The following is a 27475-nucleotide window of genomic DNA, read 5'->3' on the forward strand; positions in this document are numbered from 1 at the left end:
CTTCCCCGAAAGTGTTGTCAAGCCTTGGAACAGGCTGCCCAGGGCAGCGGTGGAGTCGCCATCCCCGGGGTATTCAAAAGCCGGGCAGACGTGGTGCTGAGGGACGTGGGTCAGTGGTCACTTGGCCGTGCTGGGTTAACGGTGGACTTGATGATCTTAAAGGTGTCTTCCAACCAAAACAATTCTATACCCAAACCCAGACCCTAACCCAGCCTCAGACCCAAACCTAGTCCCACACCCAGATGCAAACCCAAACTCAACCCCAGGCCCAAGCTCAGACCCAGACCCAGACCTATTCGCCAGCCTGAACCCGGACCCGCCTGGCGTGGAGGTGGCAAGGCTGGGGTGGCACCCAAGCACAGCCCTCGCACCACGCTCCCTGTTGAAAAGCAGCCCTGTCTCAGAGGTGCTGGCCATTCTGTGATGGCCACCAGCTGTGCTGTGATGGCTACTAGCTGTGTTGTGATGGCCACCGGCCATGCTGTGATGCCCACTGGCCATGCTGTGATGCCCACCGGCCATACTGTGATGCCCACCGGCCATGCTGTGATGGCCGCCAGCCTCCCAAGATGGTGGCCCTCTGCAAGGCAGCAGGAGGAACCAGCATCCGCAGCCTCGGGGAGCCACTTGCCCATAATGCCCTGTCAGCCCCATGGGCCCTGGGCCGCCTGCCCCATGCCCCTCACACCCTACCGCCATTTGGGGCGGCCACCTCGCCCCATGGCTCCTACCCCACCCCAGCGAACACCATCTCCCCACACCCCAGCCCTCACTTTCCACTAGAGTCAGCAACGCAGCTGCCTTCCAGGAGGAAGCTGCCATCCTTTCATCCTCCCAACCAAATTTCCTCCCTGACGGCATCTTTCGCAAGAGACCCTTTCTCAATCCCCTGACAGGGAGAAATGCCTTTCCTGCCGCCATGCCGTTCCCTGGTGTCTGCGTTGACCAGCCGTCCAGGCAGACGTTGAAATATGTCTATAAATTTTCTCTCCTTTATTGCTGAAAAACGCAAAATCACTCAAAATACAAATAGGGGATAAAAGGGGGTCTAGTGGCGAGGGGTCCCCAGTGGCTGTGGAGGCCTCAGCCCCCCAGGAGCTGCTGGAGCGGGGCTGGGTACCTCCTCATGGTGTCATTAGGACATCTTGGGCTCACCGTGCCGGTGGAGGAAGATGGGCTCTGGGATGTGCTGATCTGGCCAGCAGCCCCCAGGGCCTGCGGTGGCTGCCAGAGCCACCTGGATCCCCCGGTCTGGCTCTGAGCCCTGGCTGCGCAGGAGCTGGTGGAGATAAATATCAGCTGGATGGTGTGTGGGCTGAGGGCTCACAGGATCTTTCTCCGGGTGCTCTCGGTACAGCGGTTCAGGATGAGATCTTTGCTGGGACGGGGAGGAACAGCAGGCTGAGCCTTGGGCTTGTTCTCCTCTCGCTCGTTTTTCTCAACTGTGGGTAAAGCAGATGTACAGATGGGTCAGACCACCCAACACCCTCATGTGAGCTTTCAAAAGCTTCCTATGTAATGGCCACCAAAGCTCCTGCCTCTCCTCCTGTCTCAGCCACATGTGATGGTCTTCCCAGAGGTTGGGGTGGTGGGATAAGCCCACCGGTGCCCGGCTGGGAGCTCTGCTTAGGTGGGAGCTCAGCTCTAGGTTTACACGAGGAGCTGCTCTCCCTTGGGAAGGTCATGGGTCCTGCACAGGGATTATTAGATCTAAAGTGTCTACCTCAATAGCAGCCTCCTTCTTCAAGTAACACTTCCCTCTAGGTGCTTTGCTGACAGCCAATGTACATGATAATGATAATGGTAATGGTAACAGCAGCACAGGTGAGGTTAGGTGCACAGAAGAAAGCACAGGTCCTAAATGTGGGCTGACCTACCACCAGGACCATATTCTGCTCCTTCTCTGTCAGGCCTATAACCAGACGTAAGAAACCTCAGTGAAAAGAAACATCTCCCTGCACATGCTTTCCCCATAAGAAAAGGGTGGACAGGCCAGGTGTGACCTCCATGGGCTGTCCTGTTCCAAGAACCAGCATTGGAGGGCACGGACTGTGCCTGCAGGACTTTAGACCATGTCTAGGGCAAAGGCTCTGATGAGACTTACTGATGACATTGGCCTTGTTCTGGAATTTTTCCTTCATGTTTCTCCGGCTCTGGAGGTACTTCTTGCTGTTCCTCCTGTAGGTCTCCTGGCTGATCTGCTTCCGGCCCTGCTTGTGGATGCTCTTTGCATTTCGGATGGTGGATCTGCAGTGAGTCAGAACCAAACTTTCAGTTTCCATGATGGCAGCTCTCATGCCTCTCACTTTCTCACCGAGGATTTCCCCAGCCCTGCCTGTCACAGACCTGCTGCAGCTGGACCCCACGCTTCCTCCTCTGCTTCACCCAAACCCCAATATCTGTGTTGTGGTTTTGCCTGGTGGAAGGCAGCAGGTGGATGCCAGCCCTTGAGGGCAGCCGTAGGTGGGACGTGATGTACGGCGTGTTAGGGGGCAGCTGGAGCAGTGCTTTGGAAGCAAATACTGAAGGGCGAAGCCTGAGCACAAGCCTAGAAAGTGATGATGGAAATGGCAAGGTAGATGGGCATAAGGCTGGAAGGATGAGATGGGCGTGACGTTTATCCAAGAGAGTTCAAGCAAGCCCTGGAAATGTTCTATAGCTCTTGGATGGATGGACATACAGCATCTGTATTGGCTGCAACACTGAGAACCCTGGTGTGGTGTTTGGTGTGGCTCCCCAGTACCCAAGGGTCAGTCCCTGGGCCAGGGGAACAGAGTGTGAGGTACGTGCCAGTGTGCACATGGACGTGCGGTGTGGAACCCACAGCAGAGAAACTGCTGAGAGAAGTGAAAGGCTGAGCAGCCTGGGGCTGTGCGGTGGCATGCTGCCACAGGGGAACCCCCAGCGTCAGGGACTGTCCCCAGGCAGGCAGATGGAGGCCACTGCTTTGGTTTCATTACCAGGGCAGGAGCAATGTGGCTCCTGACATCCATCCCACGGCATTGTCCTCCTGCTCTGCTCAAGGCAATGGTCCCTTGCTGTGCCCACCCGCCTTCAGCTCTCGCTGGTTTGAGCACGTATCCATCTCAAAGCAAAGCTCTCACCCACAACAGGAGGTCACCACCTCTGCAACAGGGCTCAGCCTAAGGACTGCATTCACCATGGTGGGGCAAGACACTGTCCTTGAAATAGGCCACCCCAGCTCCCCCAAGGGCATCAGTAGGCATCACAGAGCTCAAATAGGTGGATTTGGGCCGTTTTACACCCTCACACTCAATCTGTGCTCCAGCAGAGCTGGATTTTGAGAGATTTTATAGCAAGGCTGCCGTGTTTTCTTGCAGGGAAGAGAAGATAGCAGCAAGCTCTGCCCTTCCTAGCAGTTTTCTTTGCATCAGAATTAATGAGTTATTATTGCTTTTTATCTTTTTAATCAAAATAAAATCCCTTCCATTAGCTCAAATCCTCCCATCAGATTAGGCCATTTGGCAGCTCTGATTAGTCAAATCTCTCCTCGCTTCTCAAAGATTCAGCGGATGCACTTAGGAAATAAGAAAAAGGCCAATTTGAAAATTAAATGAGATTAGCCCAGAAAAGAAACTTTGCAGAAGGACAAGGAGAATTATGCCTGGCTGGAGGACCTGCCGGAGCAAGGACCGTGCAGCCCTGCGTCAGAAATGCTGGCGTGCCTCTCCACCTGTGGAAGTCGGGGAGCACAGAGCTATTTTTGCTGCAGCCCTGCAGGATCTGCCTCCTGGTCTGTCTTTGCCCTGCTCACATCTCTCCTGGGCAGTTCCTCATTGCCAGGGCGAGCAAGGGACACTACAAACCACTGTCTGGTTTCATTTCACCCACCTCGAGGAAGAGCCTTAGTCCTCCTCCCCCCCTGCCCAAGGCTTCTCCTACCTCCGTGGAGGAGCGCTGCGGTTCCTCAGCTCACTCTTCATGGAGGTGTTCATCTCCCCGGCTTTCTGCAGGTACATGGAGGGGTAATAACCCGTGGTTTCATCCTTCCTGCAGTGCAACACAAAGGAACATCGCTTGCATTCTTGGCTCTGCAACCACCACCTCCTCCCCCCTGTCCCCAGCAAGATTGTTGGTACTGGGTGGGGTATCCATATTGCTTGCAGCGACTGGGGCTTCAACTGTCCCCACCAGCTTATGTGCCTGGGGCTCTCCCTGAAACCGTGGCTTGAGTCCCAAAAGCAAGTAGGCAGCAGACAGAGCAGTCGCTCACAGCTTTCAGGGTCTCACCAGCTCATATTGTCTCCCCTGGGGTTTTTCTGGGCTCCTAAAACATCGCTCGGGGCCTCCTACCGGTCACCCTGCTGCTGTGCGCTCAAGAAACGCTCCCTGGTCCCTTTCCTGCACCCCCCTCCAGCCCAGCACACCTGCAAACACCAGGAGATCTTCTCGCACCGCTCGCCTGGGCACAGGCTGGGGCAGGAGCATCCCCAGGGTCTGCAGCCACGTCATGTCCTGCTGCGAGTGCACAATCTGTCACTCTCCAGAGCACGAACGCAGCTGGGATTCCCCTTAGGGAAAGCCCAAGTTTGCATGGCAGCCCGGGGCTGGCATGAAAGCTAAGGTTTTGCAAAGCCAAATGTGCCGAATACTTAGGGGCAGGCAAAATAAGAGATACTTTTTTTTCCATCTGCCTCCTTCTTGGATACCTCTGAAGCCCCCAGCAGAGGAAGCCCCAGCTGCAATGTTTAACATTTGCAGCTCTGAAAAAGGAAGTGCTGGGCAGCGGCACCAAATGGTCGGGGGCTTTCACAGCCCCGATGCGGAGAAACGCTGGTTCATCCCTTCCCTCTGCCCGAATCCCACTTGCCTGATCTGTTCTTGGCATCTCTCACCTGATGACCCACCAGCCATCAAGGAGCTTGTGGATGACTTCGATGGTATCACCCTCCTTGAGGGTCAGCTCGTCCTCCTCCACGGCTGTGTAGCTTTTCTGGACAATGTATTGCTCACCTGCACACAAAATCGGGACAGCGGGTTGTATGGAACCACCCCAGGGATGGGGCTCAGCCTCTCCAGCCACTGAGGAGAGGAGGCACCAGAGCATCTACCCTACATTTCAGGCAAGACCCAGGGTGTTCAGGTCTCCAAGTTTGGATTCAGACTTCCCCCAGCCTTGTCAGTGCCTGTGGCTCATCCCAGCCCCTCCAGCACCTCTCCAGGAGAAAGGTGGTGAAAGCCGGCAGTGGAAGCACTCCTATCTCTGCTGAAGAGCATGTTTATAATTCGGGTGATTAAATGAGGAAGAAGGAAGTGTTGTGCTAACAGAGTCTGTTGCAGTGTTTTGAAAACCACAAAGATGAAGCTCAGAGAAAAATCTGCACAAATCTGCAGGATCCTTTCTCTGCTCCGTGCGATAAGGCCCTGCTGTCACAGTGGGATGATGCGAAGGGCTGATAAAGAGAACCAGAAGCCAAGCACGAGGGAAGGTCTGTGCCTTGGTTCAGATGCTGCACCGTGCTCCTTTGCCAACCCAGCAACTCAACATGCACCCAGCTAGCTCAGGACGGCCACTGGATGAAGATGTGCATCTGCGACCAGGCAAAACATGGATCTAATGCTGAGTTGCAGGTCACGGGAAGCTCCAGAGCTTGAGAGTAAGGCACTGAACCATGAGATTTATCCCTCCTGGCAGCTCCTACAGCAACATCTCCCTGCCCAGCGGTCCTGCTCAGTGTGGACTGCCCGATGGGGGCCTTGCAATGAACCATCCCAGCGGGGAGCTGCGGCAGGCTGTGCTCTGGTGCACACCCTGGTTGCCCCAACATTTTACCTGCGTAGTTGGGCTCCTGCTCTTCAGACTCATCAGGACCATCCATGGGCTCCAGATAGGTGGCTGGCACCCATCCCCGTTTGTTCTTCAACTGGCAAAACCACCAGCCTGCAAGGAAAGTAGCCGTGGGCAAGAGCAGAGGGTGTCGCAGGGGCACCGCGGGTCTGTCCCCAGCTGGGGCAGGCACAAGCAGCCACGTGGCCTGGACGGAAGGGACGGCGCCGGGGCTTGTCTCTGTTTACATGGTGCAACCAGCGAGCTTGGCCGGTTCATCCTGTTTCCTCCTGGCCAGGAAACTTCACAGGCTGAGGCCAGCGGGGAGCTTGCAAGGTTTTTTCTAGGATTGCCCCACAACCTCCTCGGCCAAAACCAGCTGTCATGTGGCTCCATGTGAATGTGAAACATGTCCCAGGGGGCAGGAAGTGCCAAGAGCTTCAGTGCTGCTGTTGTATTTGCTCTGAGCCTCTCCTCCCCATCAGGAGACCCTGATGCAACCGCCCACCCTCTAACCTACGCACCGGCGTAACTAACTCGCGTGCTGTGTTTGGGCGGGAGGTGCAAGGGCAGCCTCTGACTGCTGAACTGGTGACCAGGAGGGGGCTGGCCCTTGGAGGCTCTTCAGAGGGATGGACACATACCACTTTCGCTCTTCTCCACAACGTCCACCATGTCCCCAGCTTGTAGAGCCATCTCAGACCTGGAGCTCTTCTCGTAGTTGGCGATGGCTCGGTATGTTTGCAGCACAATGGGGCCTGTGATGTCTGCGTGGGAGAAGTGAGAGATGTTCCCTCTCCTGGCCCCCGCGACACAAATACCCTATTTCAGGCAGCCCAGGAGCAGCCCAGGACAGCCCAGAGCACTCTCCCAGCCTCTTCTGGTCCCAAACCAGCTGGATCCCAGGACAGGGACTCATTCACCCCAAGACTGTGTTTCCTCTCAGCTGAAGCTCTGGCACAGAGACTGTGCTCTCAGTCAGAGCATCTGCCATGGGATGGCTGTGCCTATCCCCCCGGGATTTGCTGCCGCAGAGTGGAGCCACTTACACCCTTCCAAGGCATCTTACCGGCAGAGTTTTTCTTGGCATCCTTTGGCAGGAGGAAGACCTCAGGCTTCTTGATCCTAGATGGGTCAGAGCAAAGGCAGCTCATTGCCGACCACCCCTCACCGCTGGCAGCAGTGCCCTCCCTGTGGGCTGCTGCCAGTGCACGGGGCTGGGGACACAGAATTTCCCCCAAAATGGGCAGCTGGACTCACTGGCTGTCCGTGATTGGGTTTGTGTCATCAGGACGGACCTTGAAGAAGTTGACCACGTGCAGGCACCGAGAGATCTTGTGGGGCAGGTTGACCAGTGTGTAGCAGTACTCGGCCAGCGTGCCCTGCCTGCTCTGGGTTGAGCGCTGCCCGTCAAACCACTTCGGGGCTGGGGGAGAGGGGAAAGGACTCAGAAAAAGCAGACAGAGCACCCTTGTTTTATGACTTTCCCAAGCAGGCTGCTCCAAATTATTAATTTTGCCCTGAAAACAAGTGGATTTGGCCCCAGGGTGCTGCATGGTGTCCATAAGTGAGAGATCTGTGGGAGCCTGGCCCCGTCTCCTCTCTCCCTGCTCCAGCCACGGCCTTGGCAGGCGCTGGGGGGGCCATGCACGGTGCTTGAAACCTGGGGAGAAGCTGACCGCAGGGCTGCGGCCGTTTTGCAGATGAAGTGCTGCAGCCGTGGGTTCCTCGCTGTGGCAGAGCAGCTGGGGAGGCGAGCGTGGGGTGGTGCCCAGCCCGGGTGCCACAGGCAGTGCGGGGGAGAGCTCTGTGCAGCTGGCCTCGTCCCCTACAGCCCACGGACCCTTTCACAGCTCATGCAAGCCCAGACCCCATTTGACCCCATTTTGGTTACAGGATAACCCCCGCATCCGTGCAGCAGACTAAGCCCGGCTGGGCCATAAATACAGCAGCTGCACCGGGGCACAAGGAGGGGCTCAGGGGACCAGCCTGCGGCCAGGGGAGATGTGCAAGTCCCTCGTTGCACTGGCCACAGCACACGTCCTGCAGCAGCCACTCTTGACCCCGGGGCCCCAAAATGCCGCTGGCAGCCTGGACCCACAGCAGCAATTGAACTCCGCGTCGGGTGCATGTGTGCAGGCAGTGACACCCCCTGCGTCAGTCCGACACCTGCCTCCTCCCCGGGGCTTTCAGTTCCCCAAACGGGACAAGGACACTGAGCAGCCCCAGCATGGCGGCGGCAGCGCAGGGGAAGGGCCCCGGCACGAGGGTGTTAGTCTGGCCCCGAAGGGACCCCCCCCCTGAGATGTGGCACCCGCACTGCTGCGTGGTGCAAGTTTATTCCACAACCTGCAGCCATGTCTCGTGCTCCCTCCTGCCTCCTTTAAAGCAGGAAATTAAATAAAAAGTCCTGCACCTTGCCTGGGGACAAACCGTCAGCTCTTTAGATGGGCAGTTCATTCCCTGTCATTGAAGACATATTGCATTACTTCCTCTTACAAAATATACGTGTTGCCATAAGGGTGCTAAAACCAATCCCAGTGATGGTGTCACCGAAGGAGGGGTCAGCTCAGCTCAGGGTGCCCAAAACCAGACCCTTTGCACCAGCCAGGGGTTACAGCCCATGCGGCAGGACGTGTCTCTCCTTCAGGGATGAGGGACAGGGTCTGGGGCTGGTGAGTGTTGCAAGAAACAGACACCACTGCTCAGACCTTTCTGGGGTTTTGATTTCAAGCCCAGTGAGTAGGAACAGAAATTGCATCAAGCACCTGCGCCCGAGACAGCCGGCAGAGCCCGGCCCGCCGGGGAATTTCCCACCCAGCTGCAATTTCTCTTTCACCGCCCGAGCCCCGGCACCTGCCCCTCACCTGGTAAGTGTGGGATGATCCTGTTCTCCATGTTGATATCGCCGGATTCAATGGGGAACATCTCCTTCAGCGCTTTCTGCGGAGCAGAGCCAGGCACGGCTGTGAGGATGGCACCGGGGGACCCCCCTGTGGCACCCACCCCCCTGCCTGTGGCTTGCCCTCCTTCCTGGCGCTCGCCCCACTGACACTGGCACGTGCTGGCTGGACCCCACGCCTCAACACTGGGAGAAATCTGCCGGGAGAGCACAGAGCCAATGGCTCCCACTCCAAGGGGCAAAGGAGATTGAAGCACTGGGACCCAGGAGCCTCTTTGGAGCCAGGTTTGTTTTGGGGAGATTTCAGCTGGAATTTGCCCTTCTCTTTTTCCCCACCCTGAGCCCTGGTGCACTGAGCTGGGGGCCGGTGCTTGCCCTGGGACGACTCACGTGGAACTCATATATCTCAGTAAACCGGCGGTAGATGAGCTTTTCGGAGAGGTCGTTCCACTTCACCAGGAACATGTAGACCTGAGGGGCAAAGCAGAGGTGCTGCAGATCTGCGGGCAAGCGGGACCCCCAACCCCACTGCGGCTGAAACCCCAGGGAGCTCCGTGGATGCTTCAGTTTCAGATAAACTGCAGGTTTTTTCTTCCACCACCCCATGGGAGTAACTCTGCCCAGCTGTGAGTGAGCTGGGCGCTAGGGAAGCTCGGCAGGGATGCAAAGGGGACGGAAACATGCAGACAGGTGGGAATCAAAGAGGGAAAAGCCCTTTCCAAGCCTGCGAAGTAGCCAATGGCTTGCAAAGGAGGTGCCCAAAATCTTGTGTGTTCAGGACATTTTAGCTTCTGGCTGCCTCCATCTCATGCCATCAGCCATGACCTCCCAAAAAAAGGATGGTCTTAAGCCCTCAATCACATTCATCTAAAGAAATTTGCTGGCCAGGCTTTTTTACTGTGCCCAGTCCTCGCTACTCAGCTCATTGGAAGGTCGCTGCATACTCACATAGTGCTGGCTGGGGAAAAACCTTTTCTCGTAGCCCAGCAGCTCGATGTGCCGGATGAAGGCATCCTCCATAGCTGTTCCAGCTGCGGTGTCCTGCTCCGGCCCCTGCTCCTGCCCCTCCGGGTGTCTCGGTGTTCTTTTCTCCCCTCTGCCTCCGCAGAGCTCCGCTTCGCTGTTAAAGCCCCTGGGAAAGCGGAAGCCATGCCGCAATCACACCCGTAATTGTTTACCCGCTGTGGTTTATATTGAGTCGGTGTTTCCCGTGGGGAGTCTCCAGCCCGGCCCCTGCAGGGGCTGCGGGGCTGGGGGGGAGGCAGGCAGCGGGGAGGCCTCGGGGACACCCTGGAGGCACCTCTGAAATCAAAGAACAGTGAACGTCCAGGGCCAGGGTCACTGTTCCGATAGCCAAGTGGCTGCTCCGGCCACTGAGGCTGCCTGTGATGGCACGGGGTGCTGCAGCACCCGTTTCGCAGAGGGTCAAGGACAAAGTGCCTTGGCAATGGCATCCAGAGGAGTCTTCACCCTCTCGAGCAGAGCTGGGTGGGCTGAACGAAGCACGTAATGTGCTCCCCGCGCCCAGGGATGGCAGCACCATCCTCTGCACGGCTGGGAGACTGTCCTGCGCTCCCGGGGCAGGCAGGCAAGCTGGGGACATAGCACAGGTAGGATGGGGCAGCCACCAGCTCCGTATGTAAGAGCTCCTGCCCTTGCATCACCGTTTCCTTTCAGTCACCTGCAGCTTCCCCAACATCTGCCTCCAAAAGCAGCCCGAGGACCCAAGCCAGCCCCAGCGCCGCAGCTCCGCTCCCTGCCATACCCGGGCACAGGGCTGTGTGTGAGCAGCGGCCACAGGGGACCCCAGGCATGGGGAAACCCCAGGGTGGGCTGGAGATGGCCCCTGCGTCCCCGTGGGAGAGCGTGAGGGATCCTGGCAAAGCCCCTCTGCAATGGCAGTGCACCGGCATCCTCCTCTTCCGCCCCCCGTTCTGAGCAGCAAGGCCTGAAGGGACGTGAGGGCTGTGGGTGTCAATCCCACACGGCTCGCAGGCAAAGGGGCACCCGGGAGCACTTTTGTCCCCAGCAAGGGTGCCCTTGATTATGATGGGTGCCAGTGCCGGGCTGTCCCCTGACAGAGCCAGGACCTGCTCTCCATGGGATGCTCGGGAAGTGCCGGCCGTGAGCCCTCAGCCCCATCCCCGACTCCCTCCGCGACACCCCCTGCGACAGCCCGAGCGCGGTGCAGGGGTGTCCCGGGCAGCCCAACACCTTACCGGGAGTGGAGGTGTCTTGGTCGGAGAGGCAGCGCCTGTGTCCCTGTTCCCGGCAGGCAGCACCCCCAAACCGCCAGCGGAGCTACCACCGGCTCTCCCCATCCACCAGCAACAGCAAACTGTGGGACAGGGTCAGCCCTTTATTAGCTGTAAAGCCAAGAGCTTGCTCTGGCTGCACTCAAAAAATCAAATGCTAACCATAGCTTTCTCCCTGAATCTCAAGCACGGTGCTTTGCAGGTGCTGAGATCAAAAATATAGTCATTTAAATTTGGGTTCTTATTATTTTACCACGGGGAACTTCCCTATATGCAAGGCAAAATTATACAACCAGTAATATTAAAAAAAGATACCTCCAGGGCTGTTCGGATTCTGCTCTGTTAATAGCCAGGTCGCTGCTTCTTCTGCAGAACCCCCACAAAATTTGTCATGAAAGCTAATTTTATAATTATAATTGTTTGTGCTAAACTTAAAGCTGCTTTACAGGCAGCTCATTGCTGGAAACCACTTAATTCACATGTTTCCTCCTGTTTCCTCATTCCTCATCTTGTGACGTGAGAAATGAAACGGAGCCCGTAGCTCCTACTGCTGGCCACGGGGTAGCTCACGGTGGTGCGACCTGTAACTCAGCATGACACACCGCTTAGTGTTTCCACCGGTCCCACAGTTATTAGGTGGCAAGAAGCATAAATTTAGAAGAAAATTCTTGGAAGAGTAATGACCCACCTGACACACAAGCTGCGTTTATGGAATTCATTCACGTTTTAGGAAACAAGGCTGACATCCGAACACAGGATGGGATTTTTGAGAGAGATGGAGAACTTCCACCAGCCTCCAGACCCAGAGCTGGCAGCAGGGCTTTGCAGCAACACACCACTGCTTTGGAGTGAGAGTGGCACATACGGGACTTGCGGTGACAGATTTCCATCAAGGTTATCGAAGAGGAAGTGCTGGAGGGTTAGAGCTTCTTAGGCGAACAGACTATCCTCTTTTCTGTAGTCCTCCACCTAAAACTAGTACCAAAACCTCCTAGAAATTAAAAGCTGAAGAAAGGAATGCCATCCTAAATTTGTTCAAAATGTAATTTTTCATTTTTTTCGTCGTCTAAATTTAAGCTTAATTCAATCCCGAGCCAAGGGAGGCCTTGCCTGTGTCACCGATGGCAAACTGCTGTGCGCGAACACCACTACGTGCTTGAACAGCCGTTGCAAAATCACAAGAACGAAAGCCTGCCCTCTTCCTCAGCAGTCTGTCGCTGACAGGGCAGATAGGAAAAGAAAGGAGGGAGAAAGGGTTCAAGTTTTGCATGAGGCCAACTTCAAATCCCAAGGGAAGAACACTGGCCGGCAGCTGCACAAGAGGTGCTGGACCTCACCTGACATCTAGCGGCAACCGCTGCGAGAAGAGCCGGGGTGCCGGAGCCCAGGAACACCCGGGATCCCCCGCTGCTGCCATCCAAAATCCCTGTTTAAGAGAAAGGAACCAGCCCAAGGTGCAGGACGGGGGTTTAAAGTTCAGTAACACACGGGGAACAGATACCGGTCTGCTGCTTCATCACCACAAAGCTTCTCTGCTGGAACAAAAAATTATTCAGAGCTCTGGTAAGTTGTTGCAATTTCATTTATTTATTTGTTTATTAGTACAACAAGGCTTTTTAGGGCATTCTCACTAAATACCCAAAGAGTGGCACGCCTCATTTATTACTAGTTTGGAAATGAGTGAGATTTTCATACATGATCAACATCTTAAAAGCCTGCTACCTGTTAGGCCTATATAGAGATAGATAATTTTTCTAATATAAAATTGATATTTGGAATTTGTAAATATTGGTGCGATTATTTTGTCAGTTTAATTTCTCTTTACTGGCTATAACTCAAAATGTCTGAGACTAAAAAGAGACTTCAGCACTGAATGCCGACACAGCCACCAGCATTCCTGCACGCCCAGCGGCGGGACGGACACAACGCACACCATCCCCAGTCCTTCCAGCAAAAACCACTGCCTCTAGTTTCACTCTGTTTTTCTTTCAGCTCCTGCACGCAAAGTGCACGACACGTCCGTGGGATGTTCACACTCTGCTGGTATAAACTGGATTGGAATTACTTATTTTCACAGTTCTTTTCCTCTGATGCCTCACCCTCATTTGGAGCGAGCGCTAACGACTCCATCAGCAATATGCGGCCTCGCTGGGCAGGCAGCTGTGCAAAAAGGGCCTCCTAAAGATAGCTGAGGGCGAAGAAGGGATTGACCAGCCTTCTGCTTTTTCAAAAGGGGAAGTCGAGAGCCGGCTGAAAACCCAGGGAAAGCTGCATTAAGTCATTTCCCCATTCTAAATATTCCTAGCAGCAATCGCGGAACTGGCCGTTGCCCTGATAACAACCTGTTTATGGAGGTACGTTAACTGAGCACGTCTATTACAGGAATCAGCAGTGAAACACGTCAGGCCCCACACAGCTGAGAGTTAACAGGTAAGTAAAGTCACGGGGCTCGTTCCCATGGGACCGGGACAGGGGCTGTTGGCCGAGGCAGGAAGGCAGCACTGCATCGGTCACCACCCGTGTCCATCTGGAGAGCTGGAAGGTACAACTGGGACGAGCGTTTTCAAAATGACTGGGCGTGGAGCTAACCCTGCTGCTGCTGACACCGAGAGCACGAGCTCCCAGTATTTAAGTGGGAGCACCTAGAACTGCACGTAGCTGTTGTGGAAACGCAAACACACGTCCTACCGCCCTCCCCTGCCTCCAGAATGAGAGAGCGCGCGCTGCTCTCAATTCCTCTGCCCAATTTCAAGCTGCTCCCAAGGAACAGACGCTGCATCCCATTGAATTGAAGGCTTCAAAATTTTCCTTGAAGATACAACAACCTCACCCACCCGGCGCTGGATTTCTGTCTGAAGGAACTTACTTCCTTCGCTGGAACGAGTAACTGTGCTCCAGCATGTTCCACCTGCCTACAGAATTACCTCTAGAACTTAATCTGTTGCAAAACATGTAAACATATACTGCATGGACAGTCATGAAAACCATCAGAAAAGTCTTTATTTCTTAATCAGGGAATAAGGTTTACCATTTGTGCATAACGCAGTCATCCCAAACTCATGCCAATAAAAGAGAAACCTTTACATTCGTCTGTATCTTCTCTATAGAGATTATCATATAGCCAGAACTTTACATCTCTTACCGTTTATGAAACTTAAAAAAAAATGCGAACATGAGTCTCTCACATCATGTGGGGCATAACCAGGACTAGAGAGGACTTAACTTTTGACACGGTAGGACTTAGAGCAGCTTGTAGCATACGTTCCGAAACTAGTTCTAGACGAAGGGAAGAAAAGCGCCCTCAGAGGTCCATGCGAGTTTTGCCTACGTTAGGACTGCAAGACCAGGCCCACCGTATATAAACCACGAGGTATTCTGATAAAACATGCACTTGCTACTTGGAATTAACGGAACAAACTGTAACAGGGTTTAATTGAATTTGGTTCCTAAACCACACACTGAAATACTGACCATTTCACAGTCCATCTCATTAACGTGTACTAACGGTCAAGTGAACCAGTTTGTCTTTTATTTATGAAAAACATATGAATTGTGATAGATATCATAGGAAAAATTAGTTCAAATATACAGATACTATTGTCTGATAAGCCATTAAAGGAGTAAGAACCAAAAATTAATGATTCTACCCGCCCCCCCCAAGTAAAACTAACAAACTGAACTACTTGCAGGAATTTTTCTTCATTACAAAAGCTGAGAGGCATTCGGGTACAGTGAAATTCAGCTTTATCGGGAAATGCAGACAGCCTCTGCTAAGTCTCTGTTGATTTTAATCCCTGTCATCTCCCCAGCACTGCTCCATCAAATTTAGTCCTTATAATATATTCCATAGTAAAACCAGCCATTCCAAAGCTACAGTCATTCTTCGCTTTAAGTCAATTCACAGAACTGCTGAAAAAGTAGACATTTCTATCTAAAAGTACAAAAGGGATTTGTATAGAAGGTACTTCTCTTATACAGTTATATTACACAGGTCAAGACAGTCCCAGCAGGCTCTTCTCAGAACTGGAAGCTTCTGACTAGATAAGAAAAATTACAAAAAGTGAGTTAGTTTCATTGTAAGCCTGTATTTTCTTACAAATATCAGTAGTTTGTGTTACCTTTTCGAGCTCTCTAGGCCTAGATTCAGAAAGCACGCAGAAGCGGAATATTTCTCTCAATAAATATGAGATTAAATGCGTGCTGGGGTGGTGTCTGTAAGAATTTAGATCGAAGATTTGCTTTAGTATACATTCAGTGGATGGCCTAAAGCATCCAAAAATCCAAACCGCTGCAGCACCAAATTGCGCAGCCATTGCTCAGACAAAATTCCCGTGACCTTCAATGGACAAGTGACGTGGCTTTTTGTGCCTCCGTTGGGTAAAGCGCTTCCCACGACAAATCAAGTTCTCCTTTGGTTTATTTTCTCCTGCCACATTCAGTTTTATGACAAATATTTCCAAAGCAGACTCCACCAATTTATTAGGAAGGCTGTGCCTGTACTTCGGATTCTGAGGGCACAGTTGGGATGTTGGTACTTCAGTCCCTGCCGGCTTCCACCAAATCATTTCTGGACGTCTCAGTGCCCCACCCCGACGCCGCCCGCAGCAGTCCGTGCACCGGGCTGTGTTCGTCTCAGGACAAGGCTGTCCTCGTCTCCAAGAAGCTGGGTGGTGCCAGGGGTGAAGCCCGCAGGCTCCAGGCCCCCCCGGCCACTGCTTCATGTGAGGGGCAAACGCATCGTCACTCTCGGCTACTCAGGCCAGCAGAAACGAAGCACCAGAGCTTGGTTTTGCCGATTCCCATCTGTGTCCTCAGAACTGGAATAGTACGGAGATGTTTTCTTCCCTGGGATGAATACCATGTCCTTTTCTTACTAAAGCTAAACAGGTTACAGCTCGAGCACGCTAAACAAATGCATCTGACTTGATAGCAATCAAATCGCTAAGGTATCAAACACTACACAATGAGGAAAATACTGTCAAAAAACCGACATGGGAAAAAGTACTACGGAGCTGCGATAGCTTCAAATTGCCATTTTCTCTGAAGGAAGCAGAGAGAGTCCCAACCGTGCGGGTTACATTTGGTGACGTGACAGTATCACTACCACTGTTCCGTACCTCTACTATAATGTTAATTGCGAAAATAAGTGAAGCTAAAAATAGTATAAAAGAAAGATTTGGACATTTTTGCATTGTAAATTAAACTGAGCTTTTAATAAAAGGTAATGGAGAAGAAAAAAAACCCCAAACTTATAAAGGAAGTTGGTTTGTCATCACTTTACCAAGGGTCCCTCCCAAGCTTGGACAATATTGCAATCACAGTGAAGAGCTTTCCGGTCCAATTACAATTTGGAAATGTATAGGCTTTACCAAGAATAACAATGTTCTTTCACACAACCATGCCGGAGCTCCTTGTAAACACAAATCCCCTAAGCTTTCATTTATTCTGCCCCTGAGGTACGTAATTGCCATCACCCATTTTCATTTACAGGCCACGTCTTCCCAGGACTGACTGCCTCACAAATTTGAACGCAGGGGGCTTTACGTTGTATTTGGATAAGGTAGTGAGAACATCCTACATTTAATAGTGGAGAACTGAGACAAATACAGTAATTCACAAGTAAAGGACTGGCACCTTCTGGCATTCAGCCCTGTATCTCAGCCCCCTTCTCCCCACCCAAAAATATAAAAATATTATTCCTTGACAGGTGTCGACTTCAAGAAACACTAAATTCTTTTACCCAGTATTGATGAGGTCTACCACGTTGGGTCTGGTTCTTGCTTAATTTGAGAATTTTCTTCTGTTTCTTTAATATCTGTTGAAAAAGCAGTAATGAATGAAGAGAAAAGGAAACTTCTCAACCAATTTTGTTGCTAATGTTGTACTTAATAAGCAAAAAATTATGAAAATATGACAAGCATTCAGTTATCATTTTAAATTATTAACGATCAATAAAAAAGTATTCACAACAATCTGATTCTGTGGAAATTACCATATTCACTTCAATGTAAAGCAGCCTGGGATCTTAGAGAACTCTAGTTTTTTAAGGAACAGCGATAAAAATTGGTATTAGAAGCACAGGAAATTTTAAAATGCTTTTTATAGATCTGAAATGTTCACTGGGTAAGAAAGGAACTTAATCCAAAAAGGAAACAATCAGTGAAAAAACGCCAGCTATCTCTCTGTTGTGGTGCGCGTCCCGCTCTTCGCTCCTCCTCCCTCCTCTCTGTCGACCCCCGGCACCTTTCTTTCCTCCAGCCCCTCGTGGGACACGCAACGCAGGCTGCAGCACCTCCAACGCTTGCAGCTTTGGCTGCTCCAAAGCCCACAACTTCCAATCTATCAGGCACGACCCTCACTTCGCAGTTTTTAAGGCGCTGTCTTCCGACGGGAGCTAACAACACCTGAACCTACTTGTGCTCCAGTCACGCCTTCTGGCTCGGTTAGGGAATTCCCATTCACTGCACAAACTCCCGCTGTCACAGCACTGAATATTTTTCAGATTTTTTCTCCCATCTGTAGAACTGCTTCTCTTCTCAACTTGATACTGGCTTTTGCATTATTGTATTTCAATCTGTCCGAAACAAATTTTGACCCTACCTAATTTTTCTTCTTCAATGCACAGTGTCACATGTAAAGGCATTATTGTATGCTTAAAAAAAGAGATAAAGAAATTGTATCTTGCTGGCTAAAGCATTCATCATCTTTTGATACAATTTTTTTTTTTCATTTCCAGGAGACTTCATTACAAAAATCTTTGCTTTTTCTTGTTCACAGGGACGCTTGGAGGTAAATCAAAGAAATCTCGTGCCGGTACAGCACTGCCTGCATGACCCGGAGCCTGATTTTGTTCTTTTTATAAACAAGGAATACGATGTTGGAAGGAAATTGGTTTTTCCCTGAAGTTGTTTGGGAGGTTCAGGGCTAGGATAATTCAGCACCGCAAAGCCAAGCCATTTCACCCCATGATCATTTTACACCTTCCAGGCCAGTGCTGAAGCGATTTTGAGTTCTTCAGCAACTGCTTGCCTTTTCTCAAGATCATCCCTCTGGTAACTGGGTCTGCATCCAGTTTTGGACGACGAATTCAAAACCACATTTGACTGTTTCTTCAAAGCCATCGCTTTGAAGGCCCATAGCTGGATTTCCCCCAGATGAAGGTGTTCAGGGACAACTGTCTCTCTCCTCCACCATCTAACAATTTCAGTGATCCCCCATACCTTTGGTATCATAAAGACATTTGATGTTTTAGCTTTCAGTAACTGTGAGCTTAAAATCCGCAGCTCGGCTCTTCTGTGACTCTAACACTTGCTTTCTTTTTGTCTTGAAAGTTGCAACGGGATTAATCTATGTTCTGAGAAAGACCTATTCATAACGCTGAGTGAACACGTAACTGAGCTTGTAACAGTAGTTGTGGCTGAGCTGACTTCTCTCCGCGTTCAGTGACCTGCCCAGGGAACTGAAGCAACGGAGACTGGAAAGGGCACTGCCCTGGAAGAGGGATACGGAAGAACGGGAGCGCTGAGATTTGCTGCTTCCTCTCTTGGGGGAATCTAAGCAGGATTAGGGAATGAGCTCAAGAGGAGAGTTTTAAGATGAGAAGTGCTGATGCACAGCAGCCTCCATCCTGGTCTCTTGGCTACGGTGCCCTCAAGCTGCTACTGACACATCGGGGAGCCCCTCTCAGGGCCACCTGGCACAAAGGCAGCACCCATCCAGCTGTCACAGCACCTCGGGTCCCCTGCGCCAGCCACGCCAGGGGCAGCCACCCCGTCCAGGGCCCTGCTGCCCAGCTGGGCTACGGCAGCCCAGGTTTACAGGACCAGAGCACGCAGCAGACACCAGATCCCCAGTCTCAGGTCAGTTCGGAATTCCTAACGCTCCAAGACCATATGCAGAAGGCACAGGGGGGTAGAAGACCTACAGCCCCCCTGATCTCACATACATCAACAGAGTGGTCAATCACAGAGTGGTGGGGGTTGGCAGGCACCTCTGGAGACCATCCCGTCCCACCCCCTGCCAGAGCAGGGTCACCCAGAGCAGGCGGCACAGGAACGCGTCCAGGCGGGGTTGGAATGTCTCCAGAGACGGAGACTCCACCACCTCTCTGGGCAGCCTGTGCCAGGGCTCTGCCGCCCTCACAGCAGACGAGTTCTTCCTCATGTTGAGCTGGAATGTCCCGTGTTCCAGTTTGGTCCCATCACTGGGCACCACTGAGAAGAGTCTGGCCCCATCCTCCTGACACCCAACCTTATTGCTGAGCATTGATGAGATCCCCTCTCAGTCTGCTCTTCTCCAGCTGAACAGCCCCAGGGCTCTCAGCCTTTCCTCAGCACAGAGGTGCTCCAGTCCCTTGATCATCTTCATAGCCTCCGCTGGACTCTCTCCAGCAGCTCCCTGTCCTTCTTGAAGAGCAATACTCCCCCTCCCCAACACACCCTCATAGTACATTCAGGCCAATGTGACATTCAAATTTCCTGATGATGGCAATCATTTACTTGCATAAATTGTGGAAACTACTGCGCTGAATAACTAGGTGCATTGCTCAGGATATGAGCAGTCACTCAAAGCCTATATATATAGACGTGACTCACCAACCAAGAACAACAATTCATAAAACTCCTTTGTAAAATTATTTGAATAAGAACTTCTGCTGCAGAGTATTTTTCACCTGATGCAACGTGATATTAAAACAGATGAAAATTTTTCATGGGAACTAATAAGAGCCCCTTTGTTGTTTTGATTGACCTGCCTCTTTAAAAAAAGATGCAACTTTTTTCAAAATGACTTAAAAGTATTTGTTGGTAATAACTGAAGACAAACACTTACCTCCTGCAGATGCTTCTATTTGGCTTGGTTCAGCTGGCTCTTAAATGAAAAAAAATACAGTCAAATGAATATAATTACAATAATATGCAAGAAAAATTAGGGAAATTAAGTTTTCCCTGAAAAAAAGTGCCTCCTTTTTTTCTCTTATGATCAGACTCAAATATCTTTGTCTGAGATAAATGCGTGCAACTTTCTATAGAGTCTGCAGCAAAATATAAAAAGTACCCAAATATTCATTACATTACACTATCTAACAGTTTCCCTTCCGAGTAAGGTTCCCTGTGCAGACATATCACCAAGCCCTAGCAGAACACAACGTGCGCTTGCACAGAATACCAAATTTGGACCTGCTTTACTGAGAACAATTAAATATAAAACTTGATTTCAACAAGGAGTCACCACTTCTGGTCAGTACTGTCATCAATGGCGAGCATGCGTATTTTGAGGGAGAGTGGGAAAGTGCAGAATAGAAGGCGAAATGTTTTATTTCCATAATGATTTCTGCCGATGGATTATAGATGGTCTGGGCAAGCCATTTAACCTTTTTGAGTGAAGGACAGCCAGACTAAAGCAAGGTCACTGACCATCAAGGGCTATTTCTCTCCCCTCCCATGGAAACGGAGGAGCCAGCAGTTACCTTTATGTCTATCATACAAGTGCCTCTTACACTTAAAATGTTTATTGAATGTTTTCTCTTAGTTTCCCAGTCTCTTTGAGTAACGGTTTGTTCAGCCAATTGCAAAAGTCTTTCCCGCACTACAGCACTTTGGGACGTGCATTTTTTAAAAGGTCTGTGAACATTTGGAAACTGTTTTGGGTTAAAAGGAAGTTGCTCAACTACATCTACTTTAACTACTTATAGCATAAACTAAGTCCTGCACTCAGGCTAGGAGAGGTGATGTGTGTGCAGTGTAGACACAGCCTCCCTGGGGTTACAGAGCTGTGCAGTGGGCAGAAATTCCATCAAAACTCCATTCTAGGTCCTTGCACGCTACACGGGCAAACCTAATGTGGCCGAACATCCATCTGGTGCAGACACACACGTACTTTGAGTTAAGCAGACATCAATAAATGGATACTGAATTGACTTTATATACTGCCCCTGCTAATCCTTCTTTTCAGCTCACTCATCATCTGTAAAAATCAAATGAAGGAACACGCCAATGACAGAGCTTGAAGGAAACAGTGCCTCTTTCTATTAATTCATTAATATTTAATAGCTATAAAAGTCACTGTCGCGCACCATCTGTCAAAATAAAATCACTCATCATGAGCTGCGCATACCCAGGACATGGCTACTACTATCATCTGCAGTAAGATCGAGCTCCATGCCCTACCCCTTCTGCAGGGCCACGCGCCACGCTCTGCATCACCTGGTAGTACTGGTGCTGCTGCTGGTGCTGCTGGCGGTGCTTCTGCTTCAGTTTTTTCCATCAGCTCTAAGATGAGACACGATCACCGTTTAACTTCACAATGAAAACGGTCCCGACACGTAACACAAGGGCAATCTTACTTCCTGACTCTGCAAATCCTGAAACTTGTCACATGAACAGGTTACTAATACTTGCGATTCAGCTGCAGTTCAATACTTTTATTAGAGAAAAAAAACATTCTCTGTCTTGCCTGAAAGCACCAAAAATTTCCTTGCGAGTTCTCGCATGTTCTTCAGAACAAAAACAGAGCATCGTACCTACATGAGCAGTAGGCTCAGAGCCTTTCAGTCATTCACCTTGGTATCTATCAGTATCAGATCGGTTTGATCATAACTAGTGGACGTGGGCACTGCACAAACCCCACCCGTTCAATGACCAATCTGCTCTCCAGGGACGAAGATGATCAGACATCTGTGTTGTTCTTATTCAGCGTATTAGCTAGCCTCAGTCCCCACACATGCTGTTATGCTGGACAGACAACAGTTTAATAGAGTCTTTCATTTCTAACTCCATTCTCTGGAAAAGCTACTACACATTTATCCGCCTGGAAGGTTCCCTCTTAGAAAGGGATCTCTTTCCCACCTAAGGAGGTGCGCGTAGGGCTGGCGAGCAGGTCAGTGCGAGTTACTACCTCTAGTATCTTCCTGAGAACACTTCACACTTGCAGTCCATAGACCTCAGCATGTTAACTGGACTATACTGGTGGCTGGCAGCGATGATCGAACGCCGGGTCGCTCAGGCTCAGGCTGGGTAAGGCCAAACCCACGACAGCAGGTTATTTGGCCTCTGAATTTCTAATCTGACATTGGCTCACACAGAACGTGACACAAGGAACACTGTAATGACAGTGTTTTGCAGTTTGTTTATCCTCTTATATAAAAGATCCCAAAACCCAGGGCACAATTATTTTAGGCAACTGAAAGTACTAAGACTTTTTCCCCCCCCAGTGTTAACGTCATTAACTTGGCCAAACTGGCCATGGCACTCCAGGTAATCACACCCTGCCTCTCTAAACCGTTACAGTTTCAGCAGAATGCCAATTTTTTCACAGGAACGCGGTCGTGCAACTACTGGAAAGTTCTTGCTTATTAACTGCTACTGTGATGGATCCGAACCCAAAAAGTAGGCACTGCCATGTAAGTCTGCTGCTCAGTCGGGGTCCTAAATCTCCTTTGGACTCTGTAGCTGAAAAATTCAAAATCAGTATCTTGCATTTTTGTGTCAAAGTTAATGCTAATCTTACACCGTTCCGTAAATTTATCACACTGCTCTCGATTTAATTGCACATGCATGTTTAGTCAGGAAATTTTAATGAGACATTTATACATAGAGCTCAACCACTGTGGCACCTCTGCCACTCAGCCAAAATGTAGGAAAAGAATCTTGCTAAGTTACAAAAATACATTTGCCATCAGTGTTTCATAAATACTTACGATTGTTAATCACAAGTCCTGGAAATGGTCTGTAAAAAAAAAATTAAAAAAAAATGACTGATGCTAAACTATACTGCATGGCATCTCCCTCACCTAAGGTTCCTAACAGAGGTCATGCTAAAAAAGGAAGAGAAAGCCAAACACACCAGGAGGAACCATCACAGCAGCTCCTGGGCACTGCGGTTTGTTCGCCACCATGTGGAACAGTAACACACGCAGGAAGATCTAAATCCTTCCCCCAGTCACAGCTAACGAACAAGGGAGTCACCTCTTCTTCAGAGCTCCGTTAAACAAAACGTAACAAGCAGAAGGCCTTTCGGTTAGAACCCTTCATGATCAAGGGCTTAGAATTCAGACTCCTTAGTCAAATATATTTAAGAAATTTATCTCTATTTAAAGATAAATGGAAGCCTTGAGACTCCTGTGAAGCCGTCCACGATTTGAGAAGTTACATAAACTGAGAGATTTTTATTTTCAATTCCTGAACTCCAAAAGTTCCATCTATTCCAAAGTTTCATCTACTCTGCTTCATGCATACAAATACACTTTGAATGTACGTGTGTGTATATATGTCTATGCAAACATACACATACAAAAATATTCACATATATTGTTATTAAATAATATTGCATTTTTATACATTGTAGGAAAAAAGACATTTATCAAAGAGCTTACCTTAGCTCAGGAATTTTAACACAACTGAAATACTGAAAAAATATTAATACTACTACAAACATACTATTTGCTGCCAAGAGCCAACAAGTTCTGGCCCTACCTCAAACCCTGATCTGATAAATGGGAGTGCAAGGCCCACAACGCTTGAGGACTCTCTTCTATGATATGAATAGATTTCAACTCGGAACAGCTTGCTGTAATGGGCAGTATTAATATGCCCTTTGTCGTACTAAATTGGACGGGTCCTCCAAAGAGCTACCATCTTCAGTCATGCTATGAACGTCTGGGCTTCCTTTGACCGGACACACGGTTTCCAAAAGAGCCAACGTCATCCACTATCTCAAGATGCACTGCAGCTTCTAGTCTTTCCAACCGCCATTTATTCACGCTGCAGGGCTGTCCTCACCACATCCATACAATCTAATCTACATACCGAATGACGGTAAATTTGATAAACTCTGCCGATTCCAAAATCTTCCTCATCGAGCTGATTTCCAGATAACTGGGAGCTTTAAACGTCACGCCGGGAGGCATCCCATCCACCACCACACAGCCAGGGTTGATAGTGATCTTTCGGTACGGGACCTTCACAGGAAAATTCATACCAATGGCTTCACCTAAGTGAGAGAGGTCAGGTTTATTTTCAAGTCTACATATTTATGATTACATTGAAGAAAAAGCCCTCAAAACATAAGAAACTAAATGCAAACCCAAGCTTTCTATCGGATCTGAAACTATGCAAATCCACTTGGCAATTAAACCATTACAGTGTTACTGCAAGAGCGTTAGTTACAACTCTGACAGCTCATCATATAAAGAACCCAGATTCTCTTTCACTAAAAGAGGTTCAAAACAGTATATTTAAGGAAATAGCTACACGAAGGAAAAGAAAACATTTCCTGCAATGTGCCCGAAAAGCAATTCAACACAGCGCTAGCGAAGGACTTCCAGGTAAAGAAACTCAGGTCGTTATTGCTGTACAATGCAATTACAAAGTAAAAATAAAGGAAACTATACACAGCAAAAAGGTTAAGCTGCATTTTAAGAATTACTCTAGTCCCAAGTATTAAGAGGTCAAGACTATGAAACCTTAAGAAGAATCATGGTTTGCCAGCAAAATAAATATTTAATCAATGTTTAGCCAGAAAAAAATAGGAAGGGGGAAACATAAAGCAGTTTACGCTCTTGGGATTTTTTGTTTAAAACACCAAACAACCTACATCACTTATGAAAGATGCTTTTTGAAGTTAAAGCACAACATTCATATGTAATTCTCAAACTTGCTCGTTTTAATGATCATACATATCATCCACTGTGATGATTCCGTAACTTCAGTATGAGCAACATTAATTGCATTCACACCTATGGAAAAACGGGGAGTAAGAAGCAATTACCAAATTTCCGGCTAAAAAGATCATTTACTTGCTCTCTCAATTGTCTGGCCTTTTCCACTTTTGACAGTCGCTCACTTTCATCATCTGTAAGAAATTGTGAGAATAGCATCAGAATCAAGCAGACCCCCCCGCGCTTGTTTACTCAAAGTCGGTTTATCTGACTGCTTCGAAGTGGCACTTCGTTCCTAGTTTTAGCAGTAACACGATATTGTACAAATGCACAAAAACACATGGTTGTTAATAAATCTGTGAGACGCTTCAATGTATTTACATTAGATTTACAATTGATTTTGTAAACTTAATCAAAAATCATAAACTGAATTTTATTTTCAGTATGTGTAATGGCGGGGAAAGGTGAAAGCAGAGTGACACTGAAGAAATGGCCATTGCTTGCAATGTTCCTGCAGTTTCTAATGAATGTAGTACGTGCCTGAGAAAGCAGTAATCAGTGCTGTGTCAGACAATGCAGTTCAGACTGATAATTACTCGATTCAGTCCAAGTCCCGATCTCTTCAAGTTGCCAAGAAAGATGCAAATCAGTATTTAATTTAGTACATGAGAAAAAAAGGAAAAATAGGGATATTTCTTAACTAGGGGCTGGGGCAAGAATATCCTAGAGATGCCGTTGAACAGGTATTCATGAAAGTCAGAAAATATTTAACGTCTCAGGAAAAACAGAATCCTTAATTATGCTCTTTGTTGACTGTACTTAAATTTCAGTGAACCAGCTTGACTGTAGGAAAAAGCTTCATCAGGCTAAACAAATGTCATGAAGAATACAGGCACAAAAATGAGACGCAATGAGATGAAAGCAGACAGTATACGCACCTGGTATAGTTACTTGAATGATGTTGAGATCTTCAACGCCCGCGGCTGTGTTCACCACTGTGTTTGTTGTGGTGCTTGCTGTATTGGCTATATTAGATGAGTTATTTTTTCCTAAAAGTAAGAGAATTCATTTAAAAAACATTTGTAGACAGCCCAAAATCTTGAATATAAAGAAAAGATTGCAAAATAACCGATATTTGCAAAGTTTTCAAAGCAGACTCAGCTCCATATTCAAAATGGGAGCAGCTTCCAACGAGACTTATTTATTGACGTTACACACTACTCTGTTTTTCCAACCCCAGAGGAGAAAGAGCTAGATTAAAGATAATGTTAGTCTTTACCTAGCTGGTTTTCTGAAAAGATTATTGAGAAAAGGAATAAAAGAGTATGTGGAGCATATATTTTGGTATTTTTATTAAGAGATAAATCACAGCACTTGCAGTTAGTTCAGTAACACCCACCCATCCCTGTGTTCACTGCATGTATTCACAAAAGGAATCCCTTACAGTTTTATTTGTGAGCCACGCTGCCCAGCAGCATAAACTAGCCTAGTTCAAGCAACTCGGCAGAGTTTTGCCAACCCACAGTCACAGATAACAATAGGACTCAAAACATTTAATCCATGACACAATCTTCTACTGGCTATCTGCACTCCTATCTGTGGAGCACTTGTCGTTTAGATGACGTATGTATTAGGAGCAAATAATTTATTTTGAGACCTGAATTACTTCTGTGAATCACACATTACTTGTTACATTCTGCTAAAAGGTAGTAAAGAATATATTAGAGGTGTGATTATTGTGAATAACTTAAAAAAATGTAATACTCCCTTGCTAAAGCTATATAGTCACTGGTAAGCGCTTTTCCCATCTTAAAAATAAACAAGCAGACAAACAAACCAACCGCAATGTAGGCTGAATCTTTCAGGAATTCATTAACACCATGCATCTCTCACGATTTGTATTTAATCCTTGAAAGAGACCGTTAGCTAGAACGTTAAGCAGTTGCAAAACTCACTTTGGGGGCTTATAGCAGAACTTTCCTTAACAGCTGCCTCAAACATCTCAGGCCTGCGAACAGATTGAATATTTCATGTACAATAATAAAATCACATTCATCAACATTAAAGAAAATGCAATTTTCTGATATTAATTTGTTAAAGACAGGAGCTAAGTGATATCCTCTCAGCCAAAGAGACAGCCAAGAATGCGATGGCTGAGAGGCTCCAAAGCTTCTCTTGCCACTTCTTCTATCCTGGCATATGGGTATCTAAACCTATTCCAGACAAGAAAAATAAATTCTTACAACCCCAAATATATGAAACTCCACTTCTCAGCTCTTAGTACACTCCCAGCAAGTTTTATGAGTAACCCATAAGCGCTCCACGCAGTAGGACCTAAACCAGTGATGTGATAACTGAAATGGGTAAGAAATCTGGACGTGCTCTTCCCTCCAAACAAGGTTGTGAGTGTCCTTCAGAACAACGAGATTACTGTATCTCGCTCCACCTCTACAAGAGCTTCCTGACCATATCCTCATTTACTACAAATATTCCAGTGTGTATTTCATAGAGTAATTTAGCAACTCGGCAACATAATTTCATTTTTTGGTCTACCTTTCAATTCTCACAGAATAGATTATCAAAGTTATGGATTATGGAAGTCTTACTTTTTAATAACAAATTTTATCTTAGATTTGTTTCTCAGGATCTTCTCCAGTCTTGGAATTCCAAACGTAGAAGGCCGGCGGAATGGCACCCCGTCGGGTAGCCCTTCCACGTAGAAAACCTCAGGGAAGGATTCGAACAATGCAAACGGCACCTTCACTGGTTTCGTCAGCCCCAGCGCTTCCCCTGAAATGCAACAGAGCAAATAAGCGACCAGCTAGACAACGGATGTGGATGTGGAAAACCTCAGGTATAAACGGTATATAATAGTT

The 27475-nt window shown here is 48.7% G+C and overlaps 2 protein-coding genes across 12 annotated transcripts in view; both read right to left on the bottom strand.

Annotated features, from left to right (window-relative positions):
• Positions 1 to 974: 974 nt before the first annotated feature.
• On the bottom strand, positions 975 to 10968 carry NCF1 (neutrophil cytosolic factor 1). Its single transcript, XM_074595757.1, has 12 exons — positions 10910 to 10968; positions 9639 to 9822; positions 9081 to 9161; positions 8656 to 8731; positions 7049 to 7214; positions 6858 to 6913; positions 6433 to 6555; positions 5795 to 5902; positions 4857 to 4974; positions 3904 to 4011; positions 2105 to 2247; positions 975 to 1442 (listed from the first exon to the last, which is right to left on the bottom strand). Exons 2-12 carry the CDS (start codon positions 9708 to 9710, stop codon positions 1324 to 1326), a joined length of 1170 nt encoding a protein of 389 aa, XP_074451858.1. The 5' UTR covers positions 9711 to 9822; positions 10910 to 10968; the 3' UTR covers positions 975 to 1323.
• Positions 10969 to 13923: 2955 nt separating this feature from the next.
• Positions 13924 to 27475, bottom strand: part of GTF2I (general transcription factor IIi) — a 77504-nt gene continuing 63952 nt past the window's right edge. For 8 of the 11 annotated variants that reach the window (XM_074595749.1, XM_074595744.1, XM_074595748.1 and 5 more), the window contains 10 exons: positions 27206 to 27389; positions 26555 to 26607; positions 25538 to 25648; positions 24710 to 24793; positions 23749 to 23932; positions 22641 to 22669; positions 21148 to 21213; positions 19775 to 19813; positions 16686 to 16760; positions 13924 to 14982 (listed from right to left, as the gene is read on the bottom strand). In XM_074595749.1, the coding sequence (XP_074451850.1) occupies positions 16702 to 16760; positions 19775 to 19813; positions 21148 to 21213; positions 22641 to 22669; positions 23749 to 23932; positions 24710 to 24793; positions 25538 to 25648; positions 26555 to 26607; positions 27206 to 27389 (809 nt within the window). In that variant the 3' untranslated portion in view covers positions 13924 to 14982; positions 16686 to 16701. Of the gene's footprint in view, positions 14983 to 15660; positions 15791 to 16685; positions 16761 to 19774; positions 19814 to 21147; positions 21214 to 22640; positions 22670 to 23748; positions 23933 to 24709; positions 24794 to 25537; positions 25649 to 26554; positions 26608 to 27205; positions 27390 to 27475 lie in introns of those variants that run through there. The other 3 variants (XM_074595745.1, XM_074595742.1, XM_074595740.1) reach the window with 2 other exon arrangements.

Source organism: Larus michahellis, chromosome 7 (assembly GCF_964199755.1).
Source record: "Larus michahellis chromosome 7, bLarMic1.1, whole genome shotgun sequence".
Lineage (NCBI taxonomy): Eukaryota > Metazoa > Chordata > Aves > Charadriiformes > Laridae > Larus > Larus michahellis.

What these genes read in the sequence shown, in the direction of transcription:
- NCF1 (XM_074595757.1), bottom strand. Translation starts at nt 9,710, where the DNA reads ATGGAGGATGCCTTCATCCGGCACATCGAGCTGCTGGGCTACGAGAAA. An exon ending in TTTTCCCCAGCCAGCACTAT is followed by an intron (nt 9,162 to 9,638) that starts GTGAGTATGCAG and finishes TTTGCCCCTCAG; the next exon opens with GTCTACATGTTCCTGGTGAA. An exon ending in CTGAGATATATGAGTTCCAC is followed by an intron (nt 8,732 to 9,080) that starts GTGAGTCGTCCC and finishes TCTGCTCCGCAG; the next exon opens with AAAGCGCTGAAGGAGATGTT.